This window comes from Podarcis bocagei (assembly GCF_964188305.1).
Source record: "Podarcis bocagei genome assembly, chromosome: 5".
NCBI lineage: Eukaryota > Metazoa > Chordata > Lepidosauria > Squamata > Lacertidae > Podarcis > Podarcis bocagei.
In genome coordinates, this window is record NC_138129.1 from 29,992,056 (window position 1) to 30,020,054 (window position 27,999).

The 27,999-nt window shown below is 44.3% G+C and overlaps 1 protein-coding gene across 1 annotated transcript in view; it reads right to left on the reverse strand.

Annotated features, from left to right (window-relative positions):
- Window positions 1-27,620, reverse strand: part of MAP1LC3A (microtubule associated protein 1 light chain 3 alpha) — a 37,835-nt gene extending 10,215 nt beyond the window's left edge. Inside the window, exons 1-2 of the mRNA XM_081196810.1 lie at window positions 27,273-27,620; window positions 5,678-5,733 (exon numbers count right to left, since the gene is read on the reverse strand). Coding sequence (XP_081052936.1) covers window positions 5,678-5,733; window positions 27,273-27,312 — 96 coding nt within the window. The 5' untranslated portion in view covers window positions 27,313-27,620. The remainder of the gene's footprint in view (window positions 1-5,677; window positions 5,734-27,272) is intronic.
- Window positions 27,621-27,999: the final 379 nt, after the last annotated feature.

Below are 27,999 nucleotides of genomic sequence, written 5' to 3' on the forward strand. Positions count from 1 at the left end.
GGGGGAAATGTCAGGAGCAGAAAGGTAAGTCTGGGAGTCATCTGCATAAAAATTTGTGGTCAAAGGAAATTATCTAATTTTTTCTCTCAAGCGGCACTTAAATCTCTTTCTTTGTGTGCTTCCCCATGTAGATGAAGATCTTGACTGTGACCAGAACAGTGTTGTTGTTTTTTCTTCAAACTATGTTGCTTGGATCCCTGGGGTTCCCTGGAAAGTAACAGGGGTTTCCTCAAGGAAAATATCAGTAATGGCAGATACATCTTCTTGAAAGGCAGCTTGCCCACCACTGATTTTTCCTCTGCAATGTGCAGCTACAGAAAAATGCTGTACATGTTCTCGGCTGCATTTGTAGTTCTGGCAAGGGTGATGGCAAGACCCAGCATGCCTTGCTAGCACCATGCATCAGATGAGTGTGTGCCCTAGAACACATACCCAAATCCTTTGCAGTGTGCATGAGATCCTTGGAAGACTCTAGAAACAGATCCCTCAAGATTGAAAGACTGCAAAACCGCTCAGCTAAAACACTGATTTGCAAAGGGCGCTCTTTTCCTTTTTTAAAAAAATAATAATCCATATTAACAAACAACACATTCTGCAGTAATAGGCATTCTTCACACCTTGCAACATTATTTTTCTAAATTATTTCCCCTTGCCCATATTCCATCTAATTTGAAGGTGAGAGGGACTGAAGGCTGTACACTTGCAAAGCTCCAAAAATACTGTCCACAATGACTTTGAGCCACAGTTATTTGTTGGTTGGTGCTGCTGTGATCATTGCAATCTGTTGTCAAAGGCTGCCTTGTGTTGTAACTTCCCATAGGGCATTTGGAGAGAATGTGGCAGATAGCAGCCATGACACTGATGGCATCCAGGGCTGTGGGGAGGAATGCAGAGACGATAGCACTGCTGGCACTGGAGAGAGAACCATCACTCTATCCACAGCTAGTAACATCATGAGCTGCTCTTGTGTGATGCTGCTGGGAAAGAGCCATAGCTCAGTGGCAGAGCATCCTCATGAAGCGCATAGTTAAACTATGGAACTTGCTTCCTCAGGAGGCTGTCATGGCCACCAACTTGGAGGATTAGACCAAAGAGGATTAGACAATTTCATGGAGGATGAGCCTATCAAATGCTACTAGCCCTGATGGCTATGCTCTCCCTCCACACTTGGAGGCAGCAATGCCAATGAATACCAATTGTTGGAAGAGTGTACTTGTGTTCAAGTCCTGCTTGTGAGTTTCGCACAAGCTCCTGGTTGGCCACTATGAGAACAGGGTGCTGAACTGGATGAGCCCCTGGCCTGATTCAGCAGGCTCTTCTTATGTGGAAGGATCCAGTTTCAATTCCCAGCATCTCCAGGCAGGCCTGGCAAGCATCCGGTTCTGAATCTCTTAGAGAGCCACTGCCAGTCAGGCGCTGACAATACTCAGCTAGATGTACCAACGGACTGAGCTAAACAGCTTCCCATGTAGCTATGCAAACCAAACCAAACAGTTATTCAAGTATCAATAGCAGAGAACAGATGGGTGTTCATACAAGCACACCAGATATCATGCTTGTGGCATTTTAGAGTCCAATAGCTAAAGAGCTGTTGGCTAGGGAGCTGTGTACTTTGCAATACTGCATGAACACTATGAAAGTTACAGGATTTGGTACCAACCACAAAGTTCAGAATCTTAGCGCTGTAGCTGTAGGAATTTTGCAAATATGTGGTCAATGCCTAGTGAAATACAAGGAGCTATAGGGGATGCTGAATAAGATGCCTACTTGTCAGCACTGCTGATTGGATTTCAAAATCCTGCATAGCCTCCCTTCAGTTTCCTCACCAACCAGCAGCAGTGGAATTATGAAAAATATCACGAACCAACTCATTTTCCAAGTGGCGATTCTTATGTAGCCTAAACAGCACCACACATGCACAAGGAAGAATTACCAGGATGCCTGGATAATCAAGATTTATAGAGCTACAAATATAAAATGTTAAGGGGAGCAAATCTAAAGGAGTCCAAAATACTCCAATGAGGACTGAGCATGCTGATAGTTGAGAGGATGAAGAACATATATTTTTTACAAAACTAGAGAGGAAGGGAATGGAGTATCCTGAGAGAGCGCATGGTTGGCTGCCTTGAACCCCAAAAGGAGCAATCCACACGCTGCAATGTTTTGCTGCTGGTCTCACTTGTAAGAAAATACAATGCAGACTGTGGGTTAATTTGCATAGATAGAAGAATGCAGCTCAGTAGCGGCAAATAATTAAGCTATGAAACTCATTCCTACAGGACGCAGTGATGGCCACCAAGTTGGTTGGCTTTAAAGGAGATTTAGACAAGTTCATGAAGGACAAGTCTATTAGCGGCTACTCGCCATGATGCCTATATTCTACCTCCACTGTCAGTAGCAGTTGGCCTCTGAACACCAGTTGCCAGAAACTGCAGGAGGGAAGAGTGCTGTTTTTGCTCATGTACTGCTTGCAGACTTTCCACAGGCATCTGGTTAGCCACAGAGAGAACACAATGCTGGACTCGATTTGCCTTTGACTTGATCCAGCAGGGTTCTTCTAACTTTAAAAAGAGCTTGGCTCCCTCTAGCCAGGAGAACCTGTCCCCGTTACTTCTCAAATCAAGCAGCTGACAGCAGAGATTATAAACAGGCAACCACTGTGTGGTCACAAGATTAGCGCTGACCCAGCATGGACTCTCAAGGAGGAGAGGCTAGTGAGGGACAGGTGGAGAAGAAAGAAAGACGGACAAGGAGACAGCTGGGGAGAGCAGAACGATTCTGCCCAGTCATTGCAGGAGCAAAACAAGACAGGATTGATTCCTCAAGCATGGCACCTGGCACTTAAGAGAATGTAACTTAGACATACAAAATTGTGCTGGGGCAGCTGCTAAAAATGGCAAAATTGTGATCGGTTGCCTCCTTTCTCCCCATAATGCATAGATTAAATTTCCCTGCTCTTGTGCCATTTTCATAGACAGGCAGCAATGGTTCCATTGACCTTTGTGCAATTGCTACCCAGTGACAATGGCTAAGTATTTATGAAGGAAGTTAAGTTTCGCAGTATTTGGAGACTGGATGAGAGAACAGCGCAAGTCTAGAGCCAACCGTGTTATTTTTCAAGAACTCATATTTCAATGGAACAATATGCTCATAACAAAAGAGCTAGTATACATTTCTCTGAGCCACGGCAGAAGGAATCTGACATTGCTGGAGCTGTCAACAGAACAAAGCAGCAAAGCGGAGGCCCTGAATGCTCATAAAAAGGAAATATAGTTCTTTTGAGAGCAGTGACTCTCATGCCAATATATACCGTAACTCACAATCTAGTAATTCACCAACCAGCCATTCTGGCAGACTCTCTCTGTTCTTTCCCTACCTGCTAGCCATGCCCATCTGAACTGTTGCCCTGTTCCAACCTAAGGTTTGGCAAGTTTCAGTAGACAATTTGGGTATCCCTGTGGACTAAATTTTAGATCTTCTATCAGAATTTATTCCGTTGCTCTTGACACATTTTTCCTCAAGTTGTTGCCTCAAACAAACATGATGGAAATCTATAAGTAGTGGCAGAGGACGTTAGTGGCCCACAATTATTAAAAGCATGCACAGAAATCTGATTTAACAATGAGAATAGCTCCACACGGCAAGATTCTTCTGTGTTAAATTATTCTGCCACTTCAGGCAAAAAATACGATTTGGGCACTCTCCCACTCTCCTCATGTTCATCCAAGAGCAAGAGAACTGCTGCATTCAACCTTCAAGGGGGTGCTCAGCTGCAGCCCCCTCCTCTTCCTCTGCTCCATGCAAGTGAATGGAACAAGGAAGAAAGGGCTGCAATCCAGAGAATAGGGAGCTTCTAAGGAGGTCAAATACCCCTTCCCAGAGACCCTGCTATTCCACGGGCCAACACTGCAAATGAGTTAATTGCAACAGGTTTCTTTGATTTCTCAGATTAAAAGATTAACTTCAGATTAATGTGGGGTGGGGAGTAAATGTGGGGTGGGGAGGTAGAGGAAACATAGGCTAACATCTTGATAGCAATATCTTTGTGCAGATGCAAAAAAAGAAAAGGAAGCTTGCGCGCCCATCCAGAAGCACTCATAGATATCCAGATGACAGTTTAGCCCGGACACTGAAGTCCAGTGCTAAGGGCCTTCTGGAGGTTCCTCACTGCAAGAAGTGAGGTTATAGGGAACCAGGCAGAGGGCCTTCTCAGTAGTGGCGCCTGCCCTGTGGAACGCCCTCCCATCAGATATCAAGGAAATAAACAATTATCTGACTTTTAGAAGACATCTGAAGGCAGCCCTGTTTAGGGAAGTTTTAAATGTCTGTTGTTTTATTGTATTTTAAAGATTTTGTTGGAAGCCGCCCAGAGTGGTTGGGGAAACCCAGCCAGATGGGTGGCGTATAAATAATAAATTATTAATATTATTTAATTTACATTATTCTTTCAGTTGGGGGCAAAAAAAGAGGAGGAGGAATAAGTATATGATCACAACCAAAAAACAGTTCAGAGGCTAATTTCCTGGAAAGTCTCTCCCATGCAAAAATTACTGCTTTCTAGTTTAGACTCTCCAATTCGTCCTTTGATAAGGCTGGAGTACCAGGTACGCTTTTGCTTTGGCACAAGTGAAAGAGATTGCAGTAATGTTTGTGCCTTGAGGCAACTACCTCCCCAGAGAAACTTGAATTTCTCTTTGGCATTCACTGGATTATTTCAAGGTTAATGCCAGGAGGATAGAATCATGGATAGAATCAAGCGAGGAGATAAATGTTTGATAATGTTGTAATTAGAATCCCGAGCCCAAAGAAGTGTTTGGGAAGGAAAGTTCGAAATAGGATGGGTTGGTGAGCAAAAGAGAGCCACAAACCATGTAGGAAGGAAACGGAGCATGCTCGGCCCTTGTAATTAAAAGGACTGCTGTTTCTTTTTGCTGCTCCCTTTGGTTAGGAAATAATAAATGTTGCCAGCAGCTGGCAGAGCTGGTCACTTACAAGGGCCTAGTTATATTTCCCAGAGATCCCTGGGAAGAGGGACTGACTATTAAACCACTCTGGCAATTGTAGCTCTGTGAGGGGAAGAAGAGTTTTCTAAGAACTCTCAGCACCCTTAAACTGCAGTTTGCATGATTCTTTGGAGGAAAGCAATGACAGATTGATGTGGTATAATACTGCTTTAAATGTATAGTGCAGATAAGGCCTAAACCAGGCAGCTGAGGCTCCCTGGAGTAAATAAGTCCTGTACCAGCAGTTTCAAGTTTATTGTCAAATTTCTTTTTGCTTTGCACTTACGTATTTCAGTTAAGATTGCTTCTTTTGCAACACTGAATTTATTGCATGTTTGCTAAATTGTTGGTTTTTGTCTTCTTTGAACTTACTGGCATGCCTTGTAAATGGCTTTCTCCCTCAACCTCCATCTCCACCTTCAACCTGCAGAGTGCATATCCTTGCCCTCAAATACTGGCTATAATTTTTATAAGGGGACAGCCCCATTTTATTATTTTCTGCTTTCAAGATGTTGAGTCTTAACAATACAGCGATTCCGTCTCGGCCCATGTAAGAGGAAAATGAGCAACTTTAGCAGGCTGCCACTGAGAGCCAAAACCGAAGCATGGAACACAGGAACACAGAAGTTCAAACAAAAGTACACACACAACACAACCATCCGTTCTATACTCACTGGAATTTTGTTTGGATGCTGTTCTCGGATCTGCTGTACTTCTTTACAACGATCCGCTGTAAAAGGGGAAAAATAGCAGATTTAGGAATTTGGAAGACTTTTCCTGGCTATTTTTTTCAATAAAAAATTGGGGAGGGGGAGAAACCTTGCAAATGTTTGCAAGTAGGATTATACAATTCATACCAAACTGGGACAGTGGTCAGAATGTAGCAGTTACAGCAATAAATAAGAATATTTGCTATTAATATAGCAATCCCCCCATCTATGGGAAGTCTTGTATATCACCTGACATCCACCCACACCCAAAGTCGGGTACCATGCAGATTAGCTAGCTAGATAACACAAAGGATGCTTCCAGACAAGTACTTATTATGGAATTGGTGCTGCTCATGCACACGTTGTTGTTTATTTGCCACATCCACATGAGGCCATTGGCATCAAAATGCCACCCTGAATCTTCCATCCCTGCCCCATTTAATCCCAATTTCCCCCTTTCCATGGAAAATCAGAAAACCTGCTGCCAATGACTGGCTTGCAACATTAAGTCCTTGTCTGGAAACACCAAAGTACAGAGCTGCTACAGCAATGAGATGGTAATTTACATTGACCTACATGTAACTAAGCTGGACATTATCCACATTGTGAAAGGCTTATGCCAGCTCATCAGGAAAGCATTCAGGAAGGAAGCCAAACTTCTGATGTAAAAGGATGCCTTAGCCTACGCAGATTACAGTGGTACCTCGGGTTAAGAACTTAATTCGTTCTGGAGGTCTGTTCTTAACCTGAAACTGTTCTTAACCTGAGGTACCACTTTAGCTAATGGGGCCTCCTGCTGCTGCCACCGCCGCCCAATTTCTGTTCTCATCCTGAAGCAAAGTTCTTAACCCGAGGTACTATTTCTGGGTTAGCGGAGTCTGTAACCTGAAGCGTCTGTAACCTGAGGTACCACTGTATTATTTACAGGATGTCTATGCCACTTCTCTGTCACTCAGCACCCTCAAAGCAGCTTACAAAACACACACTCCATCTCCTTATAACTAGGACAATCAGGAAGACTACTTTATACATTTGCTTTTTAAGGCATATCCATGAAGTCTCAGTAATACATCTACAAACATGTGGATGGGACATGCATTTGAAAACAAGCAGATCATACACCTGCCCTCATCACGAATAGCTGTAGCTCTCTGCTGAGTACACACTGCGGCAAATCCAGGTTTGTCCCTATAGAACACGTGAAACAGCCCACAGAAATTAGTAGACACAAAAAATGCAGAATGAAACACTCTATGTCAGGCACCCCCAAACTCGGCCCTCCAGCTGTTTTGGGACTACAATTCCCATCATCCCTGGCCACTGGTCCTGTTAGCTAGGGATGATGGGAGTTGTAGTCCCAAAACAGCTGGAGGGCCGAGTTTTGGGATGCTTGCTCTATGCACATTCATTAGGAGGGAAAGAAAAGTCTTCTTAGTTCCGTTCAGGCATGGTTTCCACATTGTTACAGAGATTCCACTGCTCATGTCTCCTGATGCCAGATATATTTCCGATACAGTGGTACCTCTGGTTACATACGCTTCAGGTTACAGTCTCCGCTAACCCAGAAATATTACCTCGAGTTAAGAACTTTGCTTCAGGATAAGAACAGAAATCGTGCTCCGGCGACAGCAGGAGGCCTCATAAGCTAAAGTGGTGCTTCAGGTTAAGAACAGTTTCAGGTTAAGAACGGACCTCCAGAACGAATTAAGTAGTTAACCCGAGGTACCACTGTAAACTGAAGTGGTAGTGATTGGAGACAGAGGGGGAGACACAAGAGGAAATAAATTCCACTCCCACCCTGCCTCAAGCCCAACTGCTGCTTCATCCCAATAGAAGAGGGGTGGAAAACCTGTGGCCCTACAGTTGCTGTTGGGTGACAATGACCATCAGTCACAGTCATAATGTCCAAGAGATGATGGGAGGTGTAGTCCAGCATAACTTTTGGGGGGACCACAGGTTCCCCATCCTTGCCACAGAATCTCAGTGGACTGCAGATTAGAGAAAGGGTGGAAAGTTTGAGTACAAAAAAAAAGAAAGGAGTACACTAGCCTGAAAGGGTACACATGAAATGTGTATTTCAGAGGGTTGAAAAAAATATTATTTTTCACAATGAGCAATAGATATAGGACACAATATAAATTTTAACCTCTGGGGAAAACTCTGGAAAAAGTGACTTGAAGTTTACAACATGTTATTCTATGAAGAACTACTTGAAAATGGTTCCCAAATGGTATTTAACTCCAAGTTGGCTTGCTAAGATGTATAAGACTGAATCATATAAGTGCTGGAGATGCAAAGAGGTGGTGAAAATGTTCTTTCATATGTGGTGGACTTGTAAAAGGGTAAAAGAGTATTGGGAAATGATCCATAATGAATTGGGGGGAAATGTTTAAAAGTACTTTCCCAAAAAACCCAGAGTCCTTTCTGCTGGGGATAATTCAGACTGAAATTCCCAGGTGTCAAAAAAGGTTATTTATGTATGCTACTACTGCGGCCCATGTTTTGTTAGCCCCCAAATGGAAAATGAGTGAGGTCCCAACCAAAGAAGAATGGCGACTTAAGTAGATAGAATATGCACAACTTGCAAACTTAACATATAGAATAAGAGAACAAGAAGAATGAATGTTTAAAGAAGATTGAAGTTAATTGTGTACAGCTGAAAACGCTGACAACATTAAGATAAATTCAACAGTGTAAATAAGTTTTGATGGATGCAATAATGAAATACTGATTGGTATAGTTTTTGTAAAATATGCAGAGATTTATGATATGTAAAATGAACCATGGAAAAAGAAGGGAAGTCGCTGATACCTTAAGGATGTAAGGTATCAGAAGATTCAATAAAATATATATTTAAAAAAGGAAATAATTATTATTTTAACAAGTGTTTGAAGTGCTTCCAATGGTCCATAAAACAAGTATATAAAATTAAGGCCAGTATTATTATTATTATTATTATCATCATGATCATCCCTGTATAACAGATGGGAGGCTGAGAACAGAGACAAGTCCAAGACCATCAGGTGATTTTATGATGACCCAAAATAACCCAAACTAGGGAGTTCCAGCACCCAACTGGTACCCTTAACTACCACAGTAGCTCACATACACCTATAGTTCTGCGCATTAGCTGCAACCCTCTTGCTCATGGTGCATTTCCAATATCTAGAAGAAGTTGTCTCCTTCAGGCTTGGGACTTAGAATATAGTTAAGCCAGCCTTTTTCATGCAAACTCAGCATGACATAATAAAAAAATTCCTTCCAGTAGCACCTTAAAGACCAACTAAGTTAGTTCTTGGTATGAGCTTTCGTGTGCATTCACACTTCTTCAGATACACTGAAACAGAAGTTGCCAGATCCTTCTATATAGTGAGAAGGTGGGGAGGGGTATTACTCAGAAGGGTGGTGGGAATGGGAGATTGGCAGATAGCTGAGATGAGCCTGACATGTTATTCTGTGGTGACACAAGAATTTAAATGAGATAGAACTGGAAGGGTCCGTCCAATGTATCTGTGAGAAATGAGCCAGCCCAAGTGTACAGCTCAGCACTACTGCACCATCAAAGATCATTCAAATTTAGTATAATCTATATGTCACCCATTTGTGCACTACAAATGCATATGCTGTCAGCTGCTCACAGTATGTCACGGGTGAACCAGACACAGGCACACACACCAGTAATTTTTATGCATGAATATTTTTCATATAAAAGCATTGAAGTGAGGATAGAAATAATAGAGCCAGTAAAGCCCAAAAGCACTTTTGAATCCACTGAGATTACGGGGATTGAAGAAACGTGCAAATATTTCTAGTTTCAATATACCAGACCCCCCCCCCCCAATAAGCAGACCATTTCTCTGCATTCACCCTCATGGTTCCATCACAGCTAATGGCTACCCAGCATCTGATACAAGTGAAAATGAGAGTTGACTGTTCTGTGTCAGATCCACTGTGGAAAAGTCAGCCAAGCTAAAATTGCCAACAAGCACCCAGATCACTGGGAAGAGGGGGGAGGGAAGCAATCTGCAAGCCATTATCCTACAAATCAAGCAAGTTTAAACTGGAATGAGGAATAAAAGGGAGGAATTTAGTACAGAGAGGCATTAAATCTATTGCCATCTTCAGAACACATATTTTTTATGTAGGAAGAAACTGAAAGGCAAAGGACTATGAAAAACTGATAAGAAGAGGAGTTTGGATTTGATATCCCGCTTTATCACTACCCGAAGGAGTCTCAAAGCGGCTAACATTCTCCTTTCCCTTCCTCCCCCACAACAAACACTCTGTGAGGTGAGTGGGGCTGAGAGACTTCAAAGAAGTGTGACTAGCCCAAGGTCACCCAGCAGCTGCATGTGGAGGAGCGGAAACATGAACCCGGTTCTCCAGATTACGAGACTACCGCTCTTAACCACTATACCACTAAGAGAAAGCACAATACATGAAGTTTAGCCACCCAAGGGAGCTGCATCCAGGGCTGGCTCCAGATTTGAGGGGATCCTTGGTAGATTGATCCATTTCCTATATTGGTGGGTTTTCCTGGCTGTGGGAGCTGCAGGTGGCCATCTATGTTTCCCACAATCCCCTGGCGCCATCAAGGGCACTATGGGAAGTTGAGTATGGCTTGTATCCAATGGAGCACTAAGTAAGCATCCCATCAGTGCAAGTATTCATGCTTGCACAGCAATATGGATACTCCCTCTTTACCAAAGTGTTAGAAGCCATAGTCTTCAAACATCCAGAGCAAACATACTCTATTTATTGGTAGCAGCAGAAGGAAGTTTAGGTCAAATAGAAGATGCGTGTGAGGCATGTATGGTCCTAGTTTCAGTTATGTTGAATGCTTGCAATTAATTTCAGTGGAAAGAACAATCAAGTGAATGTGGGTGGCAATCCTGGCTCCAGTGCATGATCAGCAGCGCTGATATGGCTGGATAAGCAGGGTCTCCTCCTCCCTCTTTGCTCCATGCACATCCCTACAGAAGCTGTGCACTTGGTGGAAGAAGGGGACCTCCCCAGAATGAAAAATGCTACACCAGCAACATTATGTTTATAAGCTGCACTGCCTTACAGTAACTTCTGCCTCAACTGGGAAGTGAGGGATGTTACACATGACAAAACAAAACAGTAAAAATAAAATTAAAATTCTTCCACTTAGTTACAAAAGTAGCTGGAGGTGATTTTGTATTGGTAAACAGGAATCCGCCAGGAGTAAACGAAGCCTGCCACTAGTATAATATCCCATCAGTCACTGTTGAAAATGGGATGCTGGACTTGATGGTTGCACAAAGATAAATCCAAAAGAAAGAACAAGACTAAAATCAAATTATCACATGCAAACTATCTCAGGTAACCTCCAGCCCCAGCAAAGCTGACAGTAAGCAGAGAGGTCGGAGCTTTGTTTGCAAGGGGATTTCATTATTAGCAGCAAGGTAGATAAGAACACTAACTCTGTGCAATATCTGTTATCATTCCACTTGCTGTCAAGCAGGAACAGCAAGTTCTTGGGGAAACAGGGCACAAGGTTGCCTCACTGCAATCAACAAACCAAGGCAATGTTATTGAGGGGGTCTTGCAAGTGTTTTCTAAACTCGCAAAGAATCTAATTAATCAACCATGTCCTCAAATGGGTAACCTTAATAAGGGGGCACACAAAGCAGATCCTAGCCTTTTAGTTGGCTAGGTTTATTTATGTTTCTGCAGGCTCGTCACTTCTGTGGGTTTACAAGAGTAGGACCATCCAGATATTGTGGAACTTCAATTTCCTATATACCGTATTTTTCGCTCTATAGGACGCACTTTTCCCCCTTCAAAAATTAATGGGGAAATGTGTGTGCATCCTATGGAGCGAAGACGCCATAGCCCCGCGACCCTCTCCCGGCTGGAGAGGTGACGCACGGCTATGGCAGGAACCTCTACAGCCCCGTGTCACCTCTCCAGCTGGGAGAGCGCGCGCGGGGGGCTAAAGCAGCCCCCCGTGACCCTCTCCCGGCTGGAGAGGTGACGCACGGCTATGGCAGGAACCTCTACAGCCCCGTGTCACCTCTCCAGCTGGGAGAGCGCACGTGGGGCTAAAGCAGCCCCCCGCGACCCTCTCCCGGCTGGAGAGGTGACGCGCGGCTATGGCAGGAGCCTCTCCGCTGCGCCTTTCCGCTGCTCCCTGACCTGCTCTTTGGGGCTGGTGGTGGGCTTCCCCCCGCCAGCCCCAAAGCGCAGGTCGAAAGGAACCTGAAGCCTGGAGAGCGAGAGGGGTCAGTGCACACCGACCCCTCTCGCTCTCCAGGCTTCCGAGGTAGCCTGTTTTAGAGCGGCACCTTGTTTTAGAGCGGGAAAACAAGAGGGGGAAAGTTCTCCCCTCTCTGTGCAGCGCCTCCTGCCGCTTCACTGAAGGGGCGCTGGGCAGAGAGGGGGAGATTTTTTTTTTCTTGTTCTCCCCCCTCTAAAACAAAGTGCGTCCTATTGTCCGGTGCATCCTATGGTGCGAAAAATACGGTAACCAATGGTTATATAATCCAGCAACATATGGAGGGCCACAAACACTTGTTTGCAAGGTTACTGTAAGGATTACTCTCTAGCCACCAACCTCCCAGAAACCTATATAAGGAGGATTCTCCCCTAACTATCACAAACAATTTTTCCTTTCCCACTTGGCTCCCTTCCACAACATACCAGAAACAGGAAGTATTCTTTGTTGGTGTCCCTTGCTGTATTCTTGTCAGTGCAATCCAGTGGTATGCCTGAGCCTCTTCCTTCCCAACCCCATTTTGGATAGCAGGGAAGCAGGGAGCAGCTGCTGGTCTTTCCCCACCCAACTCTCACTTTTAGCAATGGCTCACTGCTAAATTATCACAGCAAGGCAGTGTCACAGAAATGAGAGGGTTGGTAAGCTGCATAGGGTCATTAGTTCTATGCTGCTGCTGCTGCTACAGAGTAAAATTCTACATCCCAATCTCCTTATGTGAATGAATAGAGGTCCAGCATGCCGCAATCAGAGAGCAATGATGAACCTAGAGAGCTACAAGAAAACCAAGTCACACAAGATCAAAACACCCTCCTGGAGTGGTTGATGCATCCTGGAGGAAAAATGCTATCTGAACACCAAAAGAAAATGGTAAGCAAGACTTTGAGTGTGAAGCAAAACAGACACTTCCACTAAGTGAAACCCAAGGAGCACTGCTTTGCTACAGACAAAAGCACCAAGCACTGCTTGGCTAACCATCAGAATTTGTCCCTGTGCATCCAGTTTTGGTTTTCATATGCAGGCACATATGCACAAAAAAGGGGGACAGAAAAGTACTTCTAAACTGAAGCATCTTGTCGGCCCAAGAAGCAGAACTGGGACAAAATATTTGGAGACATAACACAAATGGAAAACACCAGGCCCAGCAACATCTATCCACCCTCCCACCCGCCAGCACCCAATCTAAAAGTCTTTTGTGGCTTGAAAACTGTCGCCCAAACTTTCAACTGTAAGTTGGTCCACATAAATTCATTATTGCAACTTGCTAAGTTTGTAGAGCTCGGAAAGGGATTTGCGAATCATTGACTGCAAACACTGGCAAGAAATCTGCTCCTTGGGGCTATCATTTCATTTGCCCTGTGCTTTATCATTGGATAATTTCCAGAGGGGTATCCATGTAAGTCTGCTGCAACAAAAGACAAAGATGACTCTTGTGGCACAGTCAGGGTTAACACGTTTATTGTGGTAGCAGATGGCATACACACCTGATTAAGTAGACAGGGCTTAGCCCATGAAAGCTTATGCCATAATAAATTTGTTAGTCTTGATAGAGGTGCCGCAAGTCTGAGTTGTTATTGTTGGATAGTTACACCCACTGCATGTTAATCTTTTAAATGGGTGCCAATGCACCAAGCCAAATTACCTCTGAGTTCGAGTACACCAAACCTGCCAGTTCCATCACCAGCCAGAACCTCCCCACTTCTGTTAATACATTACACGTCACATTGCAATCAAGCAAGTCAGGACATTTCATAAGTGGCTGGCGTTTTCTCAAAACAGGTCAGCCATAAGTTAGGCAGCTTCAGCTTCATTGTAGCCCCAGTAATGGTAGAGAGAGGTTTGGTCCCAATAAGGGGAAACGGATAAATATTAAAACACAAGCCTGACAGATGGATATTTTTGCACAGAGGCTGTTAATTACACACGCTACAAAGAGATTTATGTCACAATCCTGGAGAGTCGTGTACTGTATTATAATTGTACCAGAAGCACAAACAAAAGCCAATCAGGCCTAGCTGATTAAGTACTTGCAGTTCTGTCCTATGCGCTTTCTGGGAAGGAGCCCTGATCAAGGACAGTTTAAAGACCTTGATTTCATGGTCACTGATGGAGGGACAACCAACCCCTGGTCACATGTTCAGGGGAGAAGAGAAGCTGGAGTGTCAACAGCACAGTCAAACTCAGAGTCTCTCTTTCTTTCCAAGATAAATAATAATGGAAATAGCAGGAGGCTGTTTATATCTGATGTTAACAGTTCCAGTGAGAACACAGTGACCTCTGAATAAACCCAAGATAATAAGGGGGTGCGTCTAGGACATCTTAGAAGCACAAGTTCCCATCGATAATCTCCGAAACCTGATTGCTTAAGTCCTAAAGCCAAAAGATGAAGGGGAGAGAGAGAGAGTGGCAATGTACAAGAAAACAAAATCCACAAGGAGTCCTGTGTAGATATTCGATAGTGTAAACAACTGAACTTGTGAAGAGTGCCTTGGGAGACACCTGCTCATTAACGGTTCCTCATCATCCTGGGAAAATGATAAACAAAACTGGGGGAGTGGGGGTTGATTTTGAGGAAGGATGATTGTAATGAGTATTTTCCTCACACTCTGTGACATCTGGTGGGGAGAAACCTCTTGGCTTTCCCACCTTCCAACAGGCTGGTGGCCACTCCATAATGTTCTTTCAGGGGTGGCTGGCTAGAACCAGTTACCAAATGGGATGGGGTTTGGGGCTAAATGACATCTCAGGGGTCCCAGTGAGAAGATTTTGGAAAAGATTCAGGATTAAAAGGTGCAGAGAGTATATAGGAAACCAGTTGGGCCATGTTTGGGCCTTTGCCTGGTCATGATGCAAGTTTAACAAAACTATTATTGGTCTGGAGGGATCTGGAAAGATGACACATCGGGATTCCCCTTCCCTCCTCAAAACTATGGAATGTGTTCATGCAGTTCTCTGCAAATGGAAAGGACAAGGCACACGGCTTGTACTTTGGAACAGAGAATCAGAAAGCAAAACCAGAGGTCTGAGATTTTTTGGGGGGGAGGGGATCTGTGGGGAGTGCTAAGCTGTGATCCACCTGTACTCAGCTTGTTAAATAAACACAAATATTACAAAACACCTAAGACCTCATTCCTAGTGCTGTACCCCTGAAACCTCATAGCTTGGAGGACTGGGCTAAGCACACAACTATATTCTTCTTTGCTTGTTAACACATTTTGAGAACAATAAGTAGGGTATAATTTTTTTGCCAAGAAACAAATAAAGTAGCCGTTTTCTTGGATGTTAATGAAAGGCACTTGCGCTTTGAGTTCCTTACTGCTATAGGAAAGAGAAGACCAAGTAATTCTGGAAAAGCCACCAATGACATACAGTGGTACCTCTGGTTACAGACTTAATTCGTTCCAGAGGTCCATTCTTAACCTGAAACCTTTCTTAACCTGAGGTAACACTTTAGCTAATGGGGCCTCCTGCTGCCCCGCCGCACGATTTCTGTCTCATCCTGAGGCAAAGTTCTTAACCTGAGGTACTACTTCCGGGTTAGCGGAGTCTGTAACCTGAAGTGTTTGTAACCCAATTTGTTTGTAACCCAAGGTACCACTATACTTCTCTTGCAACTTGTGACTTGGGGTCACTTCCACACCATGTTTAGAGCATATGACCTCCCCCAAATAATAATAGGAACAATAATTTACCCCTTGCAGAACTACAATTCCCAGCATTCTTAACATACTACGTTTCCCAGGATTCTTTGGAAGAAGCTATGTGCTTTAAATATATGGCATGGATGCAACTCAAGAAATGGAGAGAGGGGTATCAACAGCTTATAGCCATGGCAATATGAAGCTTGGCGAGAGAATAAGCAAGCAATGTTCCAGTGACACCACTGAATGACCGTAACTCTAAAACTATCCAGTAACCAGCTGAATCCTCTCTTACCACTACATGTTTATTTCCCTCCTTCTTTTCAGAGTGGAAATATTACAGGTAGATAGTTTAAGAGGGTGTATTACCTGCCCACTCCCAAAGTCTTCAAACAAAACATAAAATTATTATCAGTTGTTACTGCTGTTTTTCAAAAGTTCTCTTCTTGAAGATCAAGTGTCCCAATGTTAGAGAAGAATGAAGAGGATACTTATGCCTGATCAGAGCCTTTAGGTTGTCATTTTTCAAAATTAACCTCTCTTGCCCCAGTCGTAAGGTTTAACACACACTTTTGAACGCGGCATTAAGAGGGAGGAGGTGTCTCGATCCGCTTTCATACATGCATGCAATCTGTTTTGTTGAATGAGGACCTTCTGATCGGGGCCGTAGCATTGTTAAAGCTCTTAAATGTATGGAAGAATAGGTCCTGCAAAGGAAGAATAAGCTTGGCTTTTGCAAAGGGAAGCTTGGCATGACTCACCCTATTAGAGTTATTCGAAGCATTATTAAGTATGGAGTTGGAACAGAGCCCATGGGCACATTCAGAAACCCAAGAAACAATTGTGGGCCCTCACCCACCGCACGCACCCCTCAATGCAAGGAAGTGTTTTAGCTTTCCCCAAACCTAAAGAGGGGAGGGAGCGATATTCCTGGACAGCACAGCCTACAGGGAACCCACCCTTGCTTACTGAAGTCTCCAAAAGAGCAATAGGTTTAGAAAAAAAAGCCTTCTCTTGGAGCCAAAAGACTTCTTTTCAGCCTAACTGCAATTGCCCGGGGGGGGGGGGGTGCGGCTCTTTTTTGTGGGATGGGTGGGATTGCTGCTAGAAAGAAAGAATTAACCCTTCCCCAGTGGTGACTCCAAAATTTCCAACACACAGCAACTAGCCTTCTATTGGCTACAACAGATGGCTTTTTTCAACCCTAATTTCAGCAAAGGAAGGGGCAGGATGAAGGGTCCTCACAGTGGGGGGGGGGCAGCCAGGAATGCTTTGTTAGGTTAATTCCATGCACTGGGCTGTTGAACCCTGTCAAGAAAATGGTGCCATCACTTGCGCCTTGGGGTAAAAACTGGTCTCTGGAAGAGACGCTACTTCCTAACCATTGGAATGATCTCAGCAAGTTGAGACACCTGTGTTATCTGGACATATTATGCTTTAAGGCCAGAGGGCATGCTATCTGGGAACTAGTTTCAGCTATGAGAAAACACATACACCAAAGTGCTAGAAGATTCTAGCTTTTAAGACTTCTGGTTGGCTCTCGGGGTTCCCCTGAGTTTTTATACATTTGCATTTTCCTCTGGCTCCTGTTTTCTGTCACCTGTTACAGCCTTTAAGATCAATACTCAATGGGATGGAAAGAGTTAGGATCAGTTAACTTTTGTCATTATATTCTGGTTCGTAATTCCCAACCACTTTTTCCAATCAGATTCTGGAACTATAACTTTTATGGGCCTTTTGATTATCTCAAATGCTGCTCGTTAATGCTGCTCTCTTTTCTTTTAGTTTTTAAAACGAAATCTGCATCATTTAAATCTGGCATTCTGTCTCTCTGGGGAACTGAATCCAGTTCCTAACTTCTTGTTTACTTGCTTTTATCATCATTTTAACCAGTCCTTCACCTTTAGGTTCCAGGGACAGTCACATTAAAGCTCAATGTTAAAAACAGTTTAAAACAACATACTGTGTAAGTTGGCAGCCTAAGGCTCAGGAAGCAGAAAGCCCTGTTCATACTTGCTTCTTTGGAATCTTAGGGATAGCTGGTAAAGTATGGGCCCAGGCAGGTTGGACAAAAAGAGTGTTCTGGTGTATTATATAATACTTGGACTTAATTATTGGAATCTCATCCCTATTTTCAACTCAAAGCATCTCACAGTATTAACAAAGCACACTAAATACATTTAGAATAGCTATAACTCTGAATAGCAAAGAGTAGAAGATAAACAACTCAGAAGGGATATTGCTGCCACACCCTGCTTTTGTTTTCCCCAAAGTCATCTGGTTGGCCATTGTGTGAAATAAGGTGCTGGACTAGATGGACCCTGGGTCTGATCCAGTCAAGCTCCTCTTCAGGTAAGACAGGTGAGCTAACAGTGGCCTTCAGACCCCTTTCAGGTGGCCCTTAAAGCTAATATCAAGTGGATAGCAAGGAAGGTGAAATTGAGAAAATGGGGTGGAAGAGTGAGGGAGAAGAAAGTAATGGAACAGGAATGAGATCCCATGCACCTTTGGTTTCACAGCTACCACTGTAGATCTGCAATTCCTGATAGATCAATCACCTCTAAGGAAATGCAGACCCAGACAGAAAAAAAGGTTGTCCACCCTGGCCAAGAACTTTTACTGTATATTAGGATCAAATGAGTTGAAGAAGAAATTGTTGTTAAGAAGAGAGAGAGACAGAGAGACCTAGATTTCTGGCCAAATATTTTGTAGACGAGTGCCACTTTGATATAAAGCAACAACTGCCCTCCATTATCCAGCAACTCTGCTAGAACTTAAGTTTTGAAAGTGTTTCAGAGCGCCACAGATTTCACTGAATGTTTTCTTTTAGAAAAATATTTACTTAACCTACAATGCTCGGCACAGCTGTGTGTGCAGAAGTCCTATTGCAACCAGATTGCATGCCAGTGGTTATGTGCCAGATCACAATCTTATACTGGAAGAAAGGAACTCAAGAGAAAGAAATATATACAGTCAAGCTTCTACAAGGATTATGAGGATAATTTATTTTGGCCGTTAAAAATTATCGTTAAACCTACTGAAACTCTTATTCAACAACTGGCTACAAACATTACTATTTAGAGGTCCCAATTCAGAACTTTAACCTAGCTATGAATTCACTGGATGGTCTTAAGCAAGTCATGATGTAGCCACCTCGGCTTGTAATTCTATACCCATTTATCAGGGAGCAAGCCCCATTTGACTCAATGGAACTTAATTATGAGGAGAAACGTGTAAGACTGCACTGCCCAGTGTCCCATTTATTTATCTGCAAATTTATAATTTGCCCTTTCTTAAAATATAAAAAGGTAGCTTACAATGTATAAAATAAAGTATTTTGTTTGGGAAATGCACTACATAAATAATAAACCTTGTTTAGTATTACTTTGATAAGTTCTGCACATACAGCATCATGGAATTGTGTATCCTGGGGAGGAATTGTTGTCAGAAATATACCGTATATGAAAGGCGTCGTGCCATGGCCACATCTAAGCAATAAAGTTAGAATGCAGCAAGGCAGGAGTGGACAATTAAAAGAGGCAAGGCTAGGACTGGCATGATCAACATTCCAACTCAGGCCTCATATTCCTGTAACAATAGACCAATTTCAACTTGCAACATGTGGGTTGTATTTTAAGAGTTGGCTCATGCCTTGAACTAGAATTGTTATTTATACATTATATGACAACATGCTTCTACTATATATTTGGGAAAGTTCTTTGTTTGTCCACTATGCATTTGGGCCTCTTAAAAAACGGCTGAACTAAAATCTGCAGGAATGCTCCTGGGATCAAAGAACAGGTTTGCAGTGAGCAAACAGGGGACAGTTGAAAAGAGTAGCATGGCCTGAATGTGAGTAAACCCATTTATACATACTTACAGAACAATCTTGTATATGTCTACTCATAAGTACCGGTAAGTCGCCATCAAATTCAATGACACGGTGTATACAGGTTTGCAGTCTTTCATTATAGTGCAATGAGAGATGGATATTTTAATTGGGGGAGGGGGGCTAAGCAATGGCTTCCTACTTCCAGCTACAAAAGTGTTTGAACTGAAAACAGATGCCTTTCTTAAAATAGTTGTAGGGCGAACACAGCAATTTGTTTTCATTTTGGACATGATGCACCCAGAGTTTTAGTATTGCTTTGCATTTTTAACTGTTTTAAATTAACTTTTGCCTTGAGACAGTATTTTACAAGGAGATGAATAAATTAACTGATGACGACGACGTTTTACTGCTTGCTTCTGCCTCATCTACATGTAACTACTCATCCTTTTAAGTTTCCATCAAGTTTGGTTCAGCTTTCCCCCATCAGGTTGTCACTACAAGGGAACAACTCGGTCAACAACCTTGGAGACTCTTATCCCAGAAGGCAAAGACAAATAAACACGATCAAGGCTTTTCAAAGCATGAAAACAAAGAAAACCTAGAACTACATCCAAAAATCAGCCATAAAAGAAAAGAAAAGAAAGTGGAAAAATACATCTAAACAGAAGCACCTGAAGTTTTTCAAAAGGGAAAGACTCTGGCCCCTCACAGAGCTACAACTTCCATAATTCCCAGGGAAAAGAAGAGTCATTGTTAAACTACTCTGGAAGTTTTAGCTCCGTGAGGGGACTGGGTGTCCCCTAACAACTCTCAGCACCCTTAAACTACATTTCCCAGGATTCTTAGAGGGAAGCCATGGCTGCTTTAAATAGTACAGGTGGGGCCTATGAAAACAGTATACAGGATACAAGGAGGTCTTGTAAAATTTCAGGAGATTCTCCCTAGGAACTCCTCCGAAAAGGGCAGCAGCTTCAAACACTTTGTAAACAGATGTTCTTGTGACGACTGTTTGCCTTGCAGGCCCAGCCCACGACTGTAAACTTTGCAAGGCCTGAAAGGGCAGAGAAGCCAGAAGAGCACTTGACCCTGAGGCATTTTCCTTAACACACTCTCTGCTGTGCTGCTTAATCCCATCCTGGAGGAGGTAGAGAAGGAAAACAGGACCACTTTTTTTTTTTTACTTTCTCCATAGAAGCAACAACTTCTTTGGCTCAATGCAGATGGCTGGCTGGCTGACAACATCCCCCCTCTACCCTTTCTTCCCAGAAAGTATTTAGCAAACCAGTCAGCTGAGAGAGCCAAAAGGGCATGTGGAAAATAAGCTGAAAGGAACACGTAACAGTCAGTCACAGCTGCCTCGCCTGACCTCGCCATTCCAGCCCCCTGTGCCTCCTAGGCTATTTTAATCCTGTTTGCTTTCAAATGGGATGGCTGGGATTGGGAGAGGGGGGTGGGAAGGAAGGAGAGAAGAGGGCATCTGGAAAAAAGCCAAGCTCTCTGCTTTCCTCCTACTTGGCCCACCCCTTGGCATCTAAAGCAGCTGTCCCCCCCCCCCCCAAAGCTTACAGCAGGCGGTTGGGAGGTAGAAAGCAAACTTCATCCATTGCCCTTCGCCAGCCAGGACGTCAGGAGCTCTAGATAGGTGATGGCATATACATTGCAGCAGTCAAATACCTGGTAGTCAGAAAAGCCTCGTGATATTTTTGTTTTTGTTACACCCTTCTCGACTGGGGCGGGCGGTTGGGCAAAGGGCGGGTGAGTAAGCGGTTTGTGAGGACAACAAGCAGCTCAAGAGGTATTCAAGTCTCCAGCATGTGGGAGAGTCAGCTACAGTGTTATGAAAAACACAGCAGTGCAACATGTGATGGTGTCGTTTCCACAGTGGCTTTTAAGGCATCACGCACTCTATGTAATTTCTCTCATTTCTCTTCATTATAATTATGTGCCTTTGCAACTTTGGTCCAGGGTTAAACCCTCCACCTTTTCCTGACAGGGCTCCTGTACCTTTAAGAGCTGCAGCAAACAGAAATTCAACAGGAACAGTGTGGTGCCTGCCTATTATAATCTGTTAAAAACACAAGAACTTGTTCAGGGGGAAAAGGTTGCATCCCAGGAAAAGTAGTGTCCCCACAGTCCCTACTTGCTTAAGGGCTCTTCAATTTGTTGCTAAGTTAATATTTTAGCCCAGGCCAAGCTGCTGTACAGGTTCAAAGCAGGAGTGTGACCTCAAATGTGCTTGCACAACACTTAAGAGCTGCTCACTGACAAGGCAGCGTTGTCACAGCATGACAACACTTGAAAACCATTCCGTGAGCTTTCTTAGAAATTACTGGACAAGGGTTCCAAGAATAATTCAAACTTTCCACAGCTCTCACCAACATACCACATAATAACCCCAGAATGCGGTAGATTTCAAGCATCAAACAAGAGACATTCTCTATGGCTTCCTTTGCTAACCTGTTTCGCCTTCCAAATGTTTCAGACTACAACTCCCATCAGTCCAACAAACGTGTAATGGCTAGGGCAGATGGGAGTTGCACTCCAATACATCTGGAGATAAACAGGATATCAAAGGCTAATCTGTGGTGCGGACTGTTGGGTGGAATCTGAATTGGGTGCAAAATAATACACACACAACAAAAGAGAACATTTTGGAGAAAACATTTGCTTCCAGAAGGGCATACGAAACCTTCAGGAATGACAGTTCAGCAAGGCTTCAATGACAGAAGATGGGAGCCTACACAAGACAAATCTATCGGACCAAAACAGATGCGGCACAGAAGATCACATAACCATAAGAGTTAGAAGGTACCTCTAGAGGGCATCCAGTCCAACCCCTTGCTCAGGACAGGATCTGCAATGCAGAGTGCCATGTAGAAGAATCTGTGATCAGATTTCCCAATTAATTTAAAAAGAAATAGTAGAAGAAGCCACATCTTTACAATGACATGCCCAATGTAATATTCATTCCAGCACCTCATTCTCCACTGCAAATATTTCGTCTGTGGGCTTGCCTTTAGCTATACAAAATTCCTGTTTGCCTCACTAGGGAAAACTACAGATACCCATGCTGTGGCTTCCCCCCCACCTTCCAAAAAAGCCCAAAGTTAAATAGCAGCTTTGGGGAGGGACAGTATGGCCAAGGACAGGTTTGTTATTTCTACAGCCTCCACCAGAGTTGCTGCTCTCCACAAAACTGAAACACCACCCCAGCTGTTTTAAACAAAAAACAAAAACCCAAAACAAAATATTCAGGGAATCTGATCACAGATCTGCAATATCACATCTGTTTCAGTCTTTGGATAAATAGTACTCAGATAACAGAATACTAAGGTACTTGCATTCCTGGGTGCTTTTTCTTTACTCAGTTTCTGGTTACATTGCATGAGGTGATTAGGAAACCTATCCAACCCCAGTCATCAGCTCCCTGGACGCCCTTAGTCAGGTCATTCCTCTCACCCTCAAATTCTCCACCAATAAAATAGGGGTGACAGAGAACTCACACACATAATGGATGTGGAGCTGAAAAAAATGGTAAAGTAGGCTTGTACAAGGTCAATTGCCTGGCTCTTTCTGATAAGAACTAGCCCCAAGGGAATCAGACAGGGAAGTTTTTCTGAATTTATGGAAACGGTTAACATAGCGAAGTGCTGAGGTGGGAAAAATAAAAAATGAGGTGCACAATAGAGCTTTATTATTGATCATCATCATTGTCATCAACTGTTTTTAAATAGGATTCTCCAATAATATTGTTCTCTGGGTGGCTCAAACATGAATGAAAGTTAAAGACAAGTATGATACAAGGGTCATTAAACACACAGTCTAAACATTACCAGCACAGATAGGAATAAAACCAGAGGACACCACCCATCCCCTGAAAAGTCTGGGAAACATGGTCTAGTTTTGGGGAATCACAAGTGGGTAGAGAGATGTTGCACCCTGGGTTCTATGTTTGGGCTACCCACTTTCCTCTGGTTGGCCACTGTGAGAAGAGGACACTGGACTAGATGGACTATTGGCCTGATCCAGCGGGTTCTTTTTATGTTCTTCTGAAAATAAGAGGTCTTCACCTAGTGCCTGCACAACCTTAAAGAAGGCACCAGGCGAGTCTCTCTGAGAAGGGCACTGGGGTGCCACCAATGAGCAGGCCATCTTGCTTGTAGTCACTTTCCTCACTGCACTGGGCACAGGGCCTCAGGGCAGGGCTTACAAATAGGATCAAAGTTCAGGTATATATGCATGTGATATTTCAGATATCCTGGTTGCAAGCCATTAACGGGCTTGAAATATAAAACCAGCACTCCATGCTGGATCCAGAGATGCACCAAAGGTCAGAGCAGTAGTTTATAAGATTGTGCACAATGTGAAACAAATAGATAGCTGCCCAGAGTGGCCAGGACAACCTAGTCCATTGGGTGTTGTACAATTATTGTTATTGTTATTACAGATATCCCCCTTAACGTCATTAGAATTCACCCAACAACACTGAAAAGTGGTAGAGATTCAGGACAGATAAAAGGGAGTACTTCTTCACACAATGCAAATTTAACTTACGGAATTCCCTGCCGTTTTGAATGTCTTTTAAGGATTAGATACAGTAAATTCATGGAGTATCCTCAGTGGCTAATTATGACAGCTAATTGAAACCTCCATGTACAAAAAAGGTTGTATCTCTCTGGATGCTTGAGACAAAGGGGAAGACTGTTTTCTTCAAGCTAGCCACTGCAGAAAATAAGATTCTGGACTAGATATAACTTTGCTCTGATCCAGCTGGACTCTTCCCATGTTATTTTGTGGGTGTGCACTAAAAAGGCATTCTGGATCACCAAGAGAATAATGATTAACCACTGTTGCCATCAATAGTCTTTCCCAGCGCGCGCTCTCTCTCTCTCTCTCTCTCTCTCTCTCTCTCTATATTTTACAAAACAGTTTAAGGGAACGCACTATTTTAGGAGTTGAATAGATACATAACAATATAACAATGCTTCTTCTAAAAAGAATAAATCTACATTTGAAAACAGTCATTCTTTCTAGCTAACAACACTCTCCAAGCTGGCATCTGAAATAAGATATCTTGTTTATATGACAAAAGTGCTTTTAACTAAGGTGTAATCCTTTAAAATAAAAGAAAATAATGCAATAGTATTTCAGCAAACTTAACAGCAATCCTAGATACATATAAGCCTAACTGAATGCCAAAATAGGGAGGGGGTGGATGACTAGAAAATACTTGATAATCTGATAAGCATCTATTCACTTGCAGACATAGCCATTAAGGGGACACAAGGGCCTTGACAGCTGCTTTGAGTCAAAAATGAATAATGGAAAATGAACAGGGACAATATTTATGATAGGAGAAAACTATTGATGAGTCACTGGCATTTTCTTGGAGGAAACACAAACCTGTCTGGTAAACATTCTTAAAGAGGATCATTCTGAAGCAGCAGGACCTGCTTATGGTGAAAAACTCCAAAAGCATTCAACTGATCTTCACTCAGCAAGCTGTCATTTTAATGCCCAGGCTGCCATAGATGAAGAGCAGTGCTCTTGCAAAACTGCAATTCATCACAATAGGGATGTGCTGGAGAACTTCCCTGTGGACTCACTTCAGTGCTCTGAACTAGTTTTGTAATTTATGCATGTGTCCTTGTTTTACATAAAATATTTTGTTTTCCTACCACCCAGTGGCCAAATTGGAATGTATTGGAAGAGGCAGAGAAACAGAATGAAAATAGATGAATCACAGAGATTAGGGATGGGAATTTTGGAGAGAAATGAGATCTGTACATCACACTCATCCCCAATGACTACAGATCCTGCTCATCCTCCCAGGCTTCTGAATTGCTTTATCTTACACAACTGATAAGGACTAGAAACTTTCCTCATTTTATTCCAAGAGAGGAATAAGTGTCCAGCGCTGTACTTATTTATCCTCTCTGAAAGACAGTGGCAGAATACAACAACTAACAACAAAGTCCAACTGTTGGAGAAGTATAAGCATCAACAACATACAGATCTAAATCTAATCCTTAATTAAGGATTAATGACTCTCAGTCTGAAGACAATGTAACAAGTGAGAAGGTAGTTATTTGAACACAGATTCTGGAATGTATTTTACATTTTCTGAAAGTACTTTTAGGGCAGCGGCCATGTGAAAAACAGGAGAGCTTAATATTTCTCAGGAGCCCTTTAGCTGCCTTTGATCAGAACAGGATGCTGGTTTCACATGGAAGACCAACGAAATATACATTGCGCCTATTCCAAACGATCGCTCACCAAAGGCAGATGCCCAGTTCTAACCATAGGGGGGAAGTCATAGACTTTTGTCCCTCCTTTCAGCTTCTACAGTAGGTTTTTTATGTTTGTGTGTGTATTCTTAGATATTTTCAGCAAAAGGGGGAAATAATCTGGAGACCCTAGAAATCTACAGACACAGCAGATTACCCAAAGCCACACTCTCTGCTCCATTAATCAAAACAGAAGAATGACAAGTGGGAATATACTGTGGGCATAACAAGCGCTTCGAATCTCGGGGGCGGGACCCCGCTGAATGCCTTGGATCCCATTGGAGGCAGCAAATATTTCCACCCGAGTGGGAGTGAAATGGCTCTCTTCCAGCGGAGCTCCTCTTTCAACCGCACATTTGGCTCTTTAGAGGGCTGGGGGTTTCTCTGGCACAGGGACGTGGCTTTCCAGCTCCGCGTTCCAAGCCCCCATCATTGCAGAGGCTGGACCACATCAACGCCCCCCCCCTTTCTTATTTGTAGGCATTACATCACCGCTAGGGTTCGGCTGGGCTGCTGCAGCTGCTAATTACCTCGGGCTTCCTTCCTGCCTCCTTGCCCTGCCTGGCTCAGCAGCAGGAAACTTGAACGATCAAGCAAAACAAAGAGAGTCACCTGGCTGCCTACAGCTCCCAGAGTCGCCCAAAGCGCATTTATCTCCAGGTCTGGGTTGAACATACACCAAGACAAGGAGGGATTTTTTTCCCCAAGGGGCGGAACCTGCAGCAATTTGGGCACCGAGTTTCAAGTTGCTTTTAGAAGTGGGGGGGGGCAAGGCAGGTTTTAGAGGGGGCAAGAGGAGCTGCCCCTGCCATTAGGCGAACTGCTCAGTTCTTTCACTCACTCACCCACCCCAAACCATGAAAAAGAGCCCCACAGAACGGGTGGGGAAAGTGGAAAGATGCCAGAACCAAAGCAGTCTGTCCCAGTAAAGGGTGTTGAGTCACCCAGCACACCCCACCGAAGTTTCCTTAATGGGGGAGAGGCGGAATCTTTATGAAAATGCCTCGGGTTTGGATGACCGAAGGGCACATTTTGGAGAGGAGGTGATCACCTGCCCTTGGGTTTTTAGGCACTTCTCATTCGCACACCCCCAAACAGGTACGAGTTAAAAGTCTTGCCCTAGATTGAGAGACGCAGGTGAGCTGGAGGGAGCCGAAATCTAAATAATCTTGGGGAGGAGGCACCCCAAGGGGGTGTGAGCCCGGCTCCCTCCAGCTCTTAGCCCATTGCGCCCTCTCCAACAGCATAAGGAACCCTGGAGGCGGAGAAAAGGGAAGCACCCTGGGTGGAAAAAACAAGAGCGAAGAAAAGGACATTAAGCTCCTCCGCTTAATTCCGCGGCAGCGTTAATGCAGAGCAGCAAAAAGGGCTCCTTTGGCGGCCTGAGGCCCCCCAACATTTGCGCCCTCCAAACCTCCGCGCCCCCCTCGCTTGCTCCCCAAAACGTCAGGGTAGGAGGGACGGCGTCGATAAGCTCCCTCTCTCCCCCCCAACCCCCCCCCCCCGTTGTCCCAACCTGCTGGGCCCGGGAGCCGAGCGTTTTACCGACGTAGGAACTTACAGAAGCTCCGCCGCTGCTTGAAAGGCCGGTCCGAAGGCATCTCGGCGGGGGATGGAAGGGGTGTGAGCCAAGAGCGCCGCGACTCAGCAGGGACAGCGGGATCTTGCCCGGGCTCCAAAGACCCCGCGGCTGGAGAGGGACGCGGCCGAGCTCCCCACAGCCGCCTCTGGCTGCCGGAGGACGCCGCCTATTTAAGTCCTCGAAGGGCAGCAGGTGCCTCGCGGGCGGCAAGAGCCAGCCGACTGTCGCTGCTGCTGCTGCTGCTGCTGCTGCTGCTGTTTCGTCGTCGCTGCCGCCGGCTGGGCGATCCTCGGCGCTTCCCGGAGCTGGCAAAGCAGCGGTGACTTCACCAGCAGCCTCCTTAAAGGGGAGGTGCACGGCCCCGCCCCTTCTGCAGTGCGGCCTCCTTGCCAGGGACGCACCGCGGCCGGAGCCGGCAGCCCTCGGCGCTCTTTCTGCTCCAGACGCCCTGGCGAGGAGGCTGGGCTTCGCGGGGAAGGGAACAAAGCAGGCGCGGGGAAGGGCGAGGAGCATGCACAGAGTGCTGCTTCCTCGGGCTCGTGTTTTTAGCTGGCGCAGGCCTCGCTACGGAGGGAGCCTCGGGTCTCGTCTTTTAAACTAAGGAGAGGCCCGTTCATCGAAGACTTAACCTCGGGTTCCCCCTCCCCGCCAATCCTTCCTTTCAGGCTCTGATAAACCAGAGGAATAAATCGAAGCAGAAAGCCTC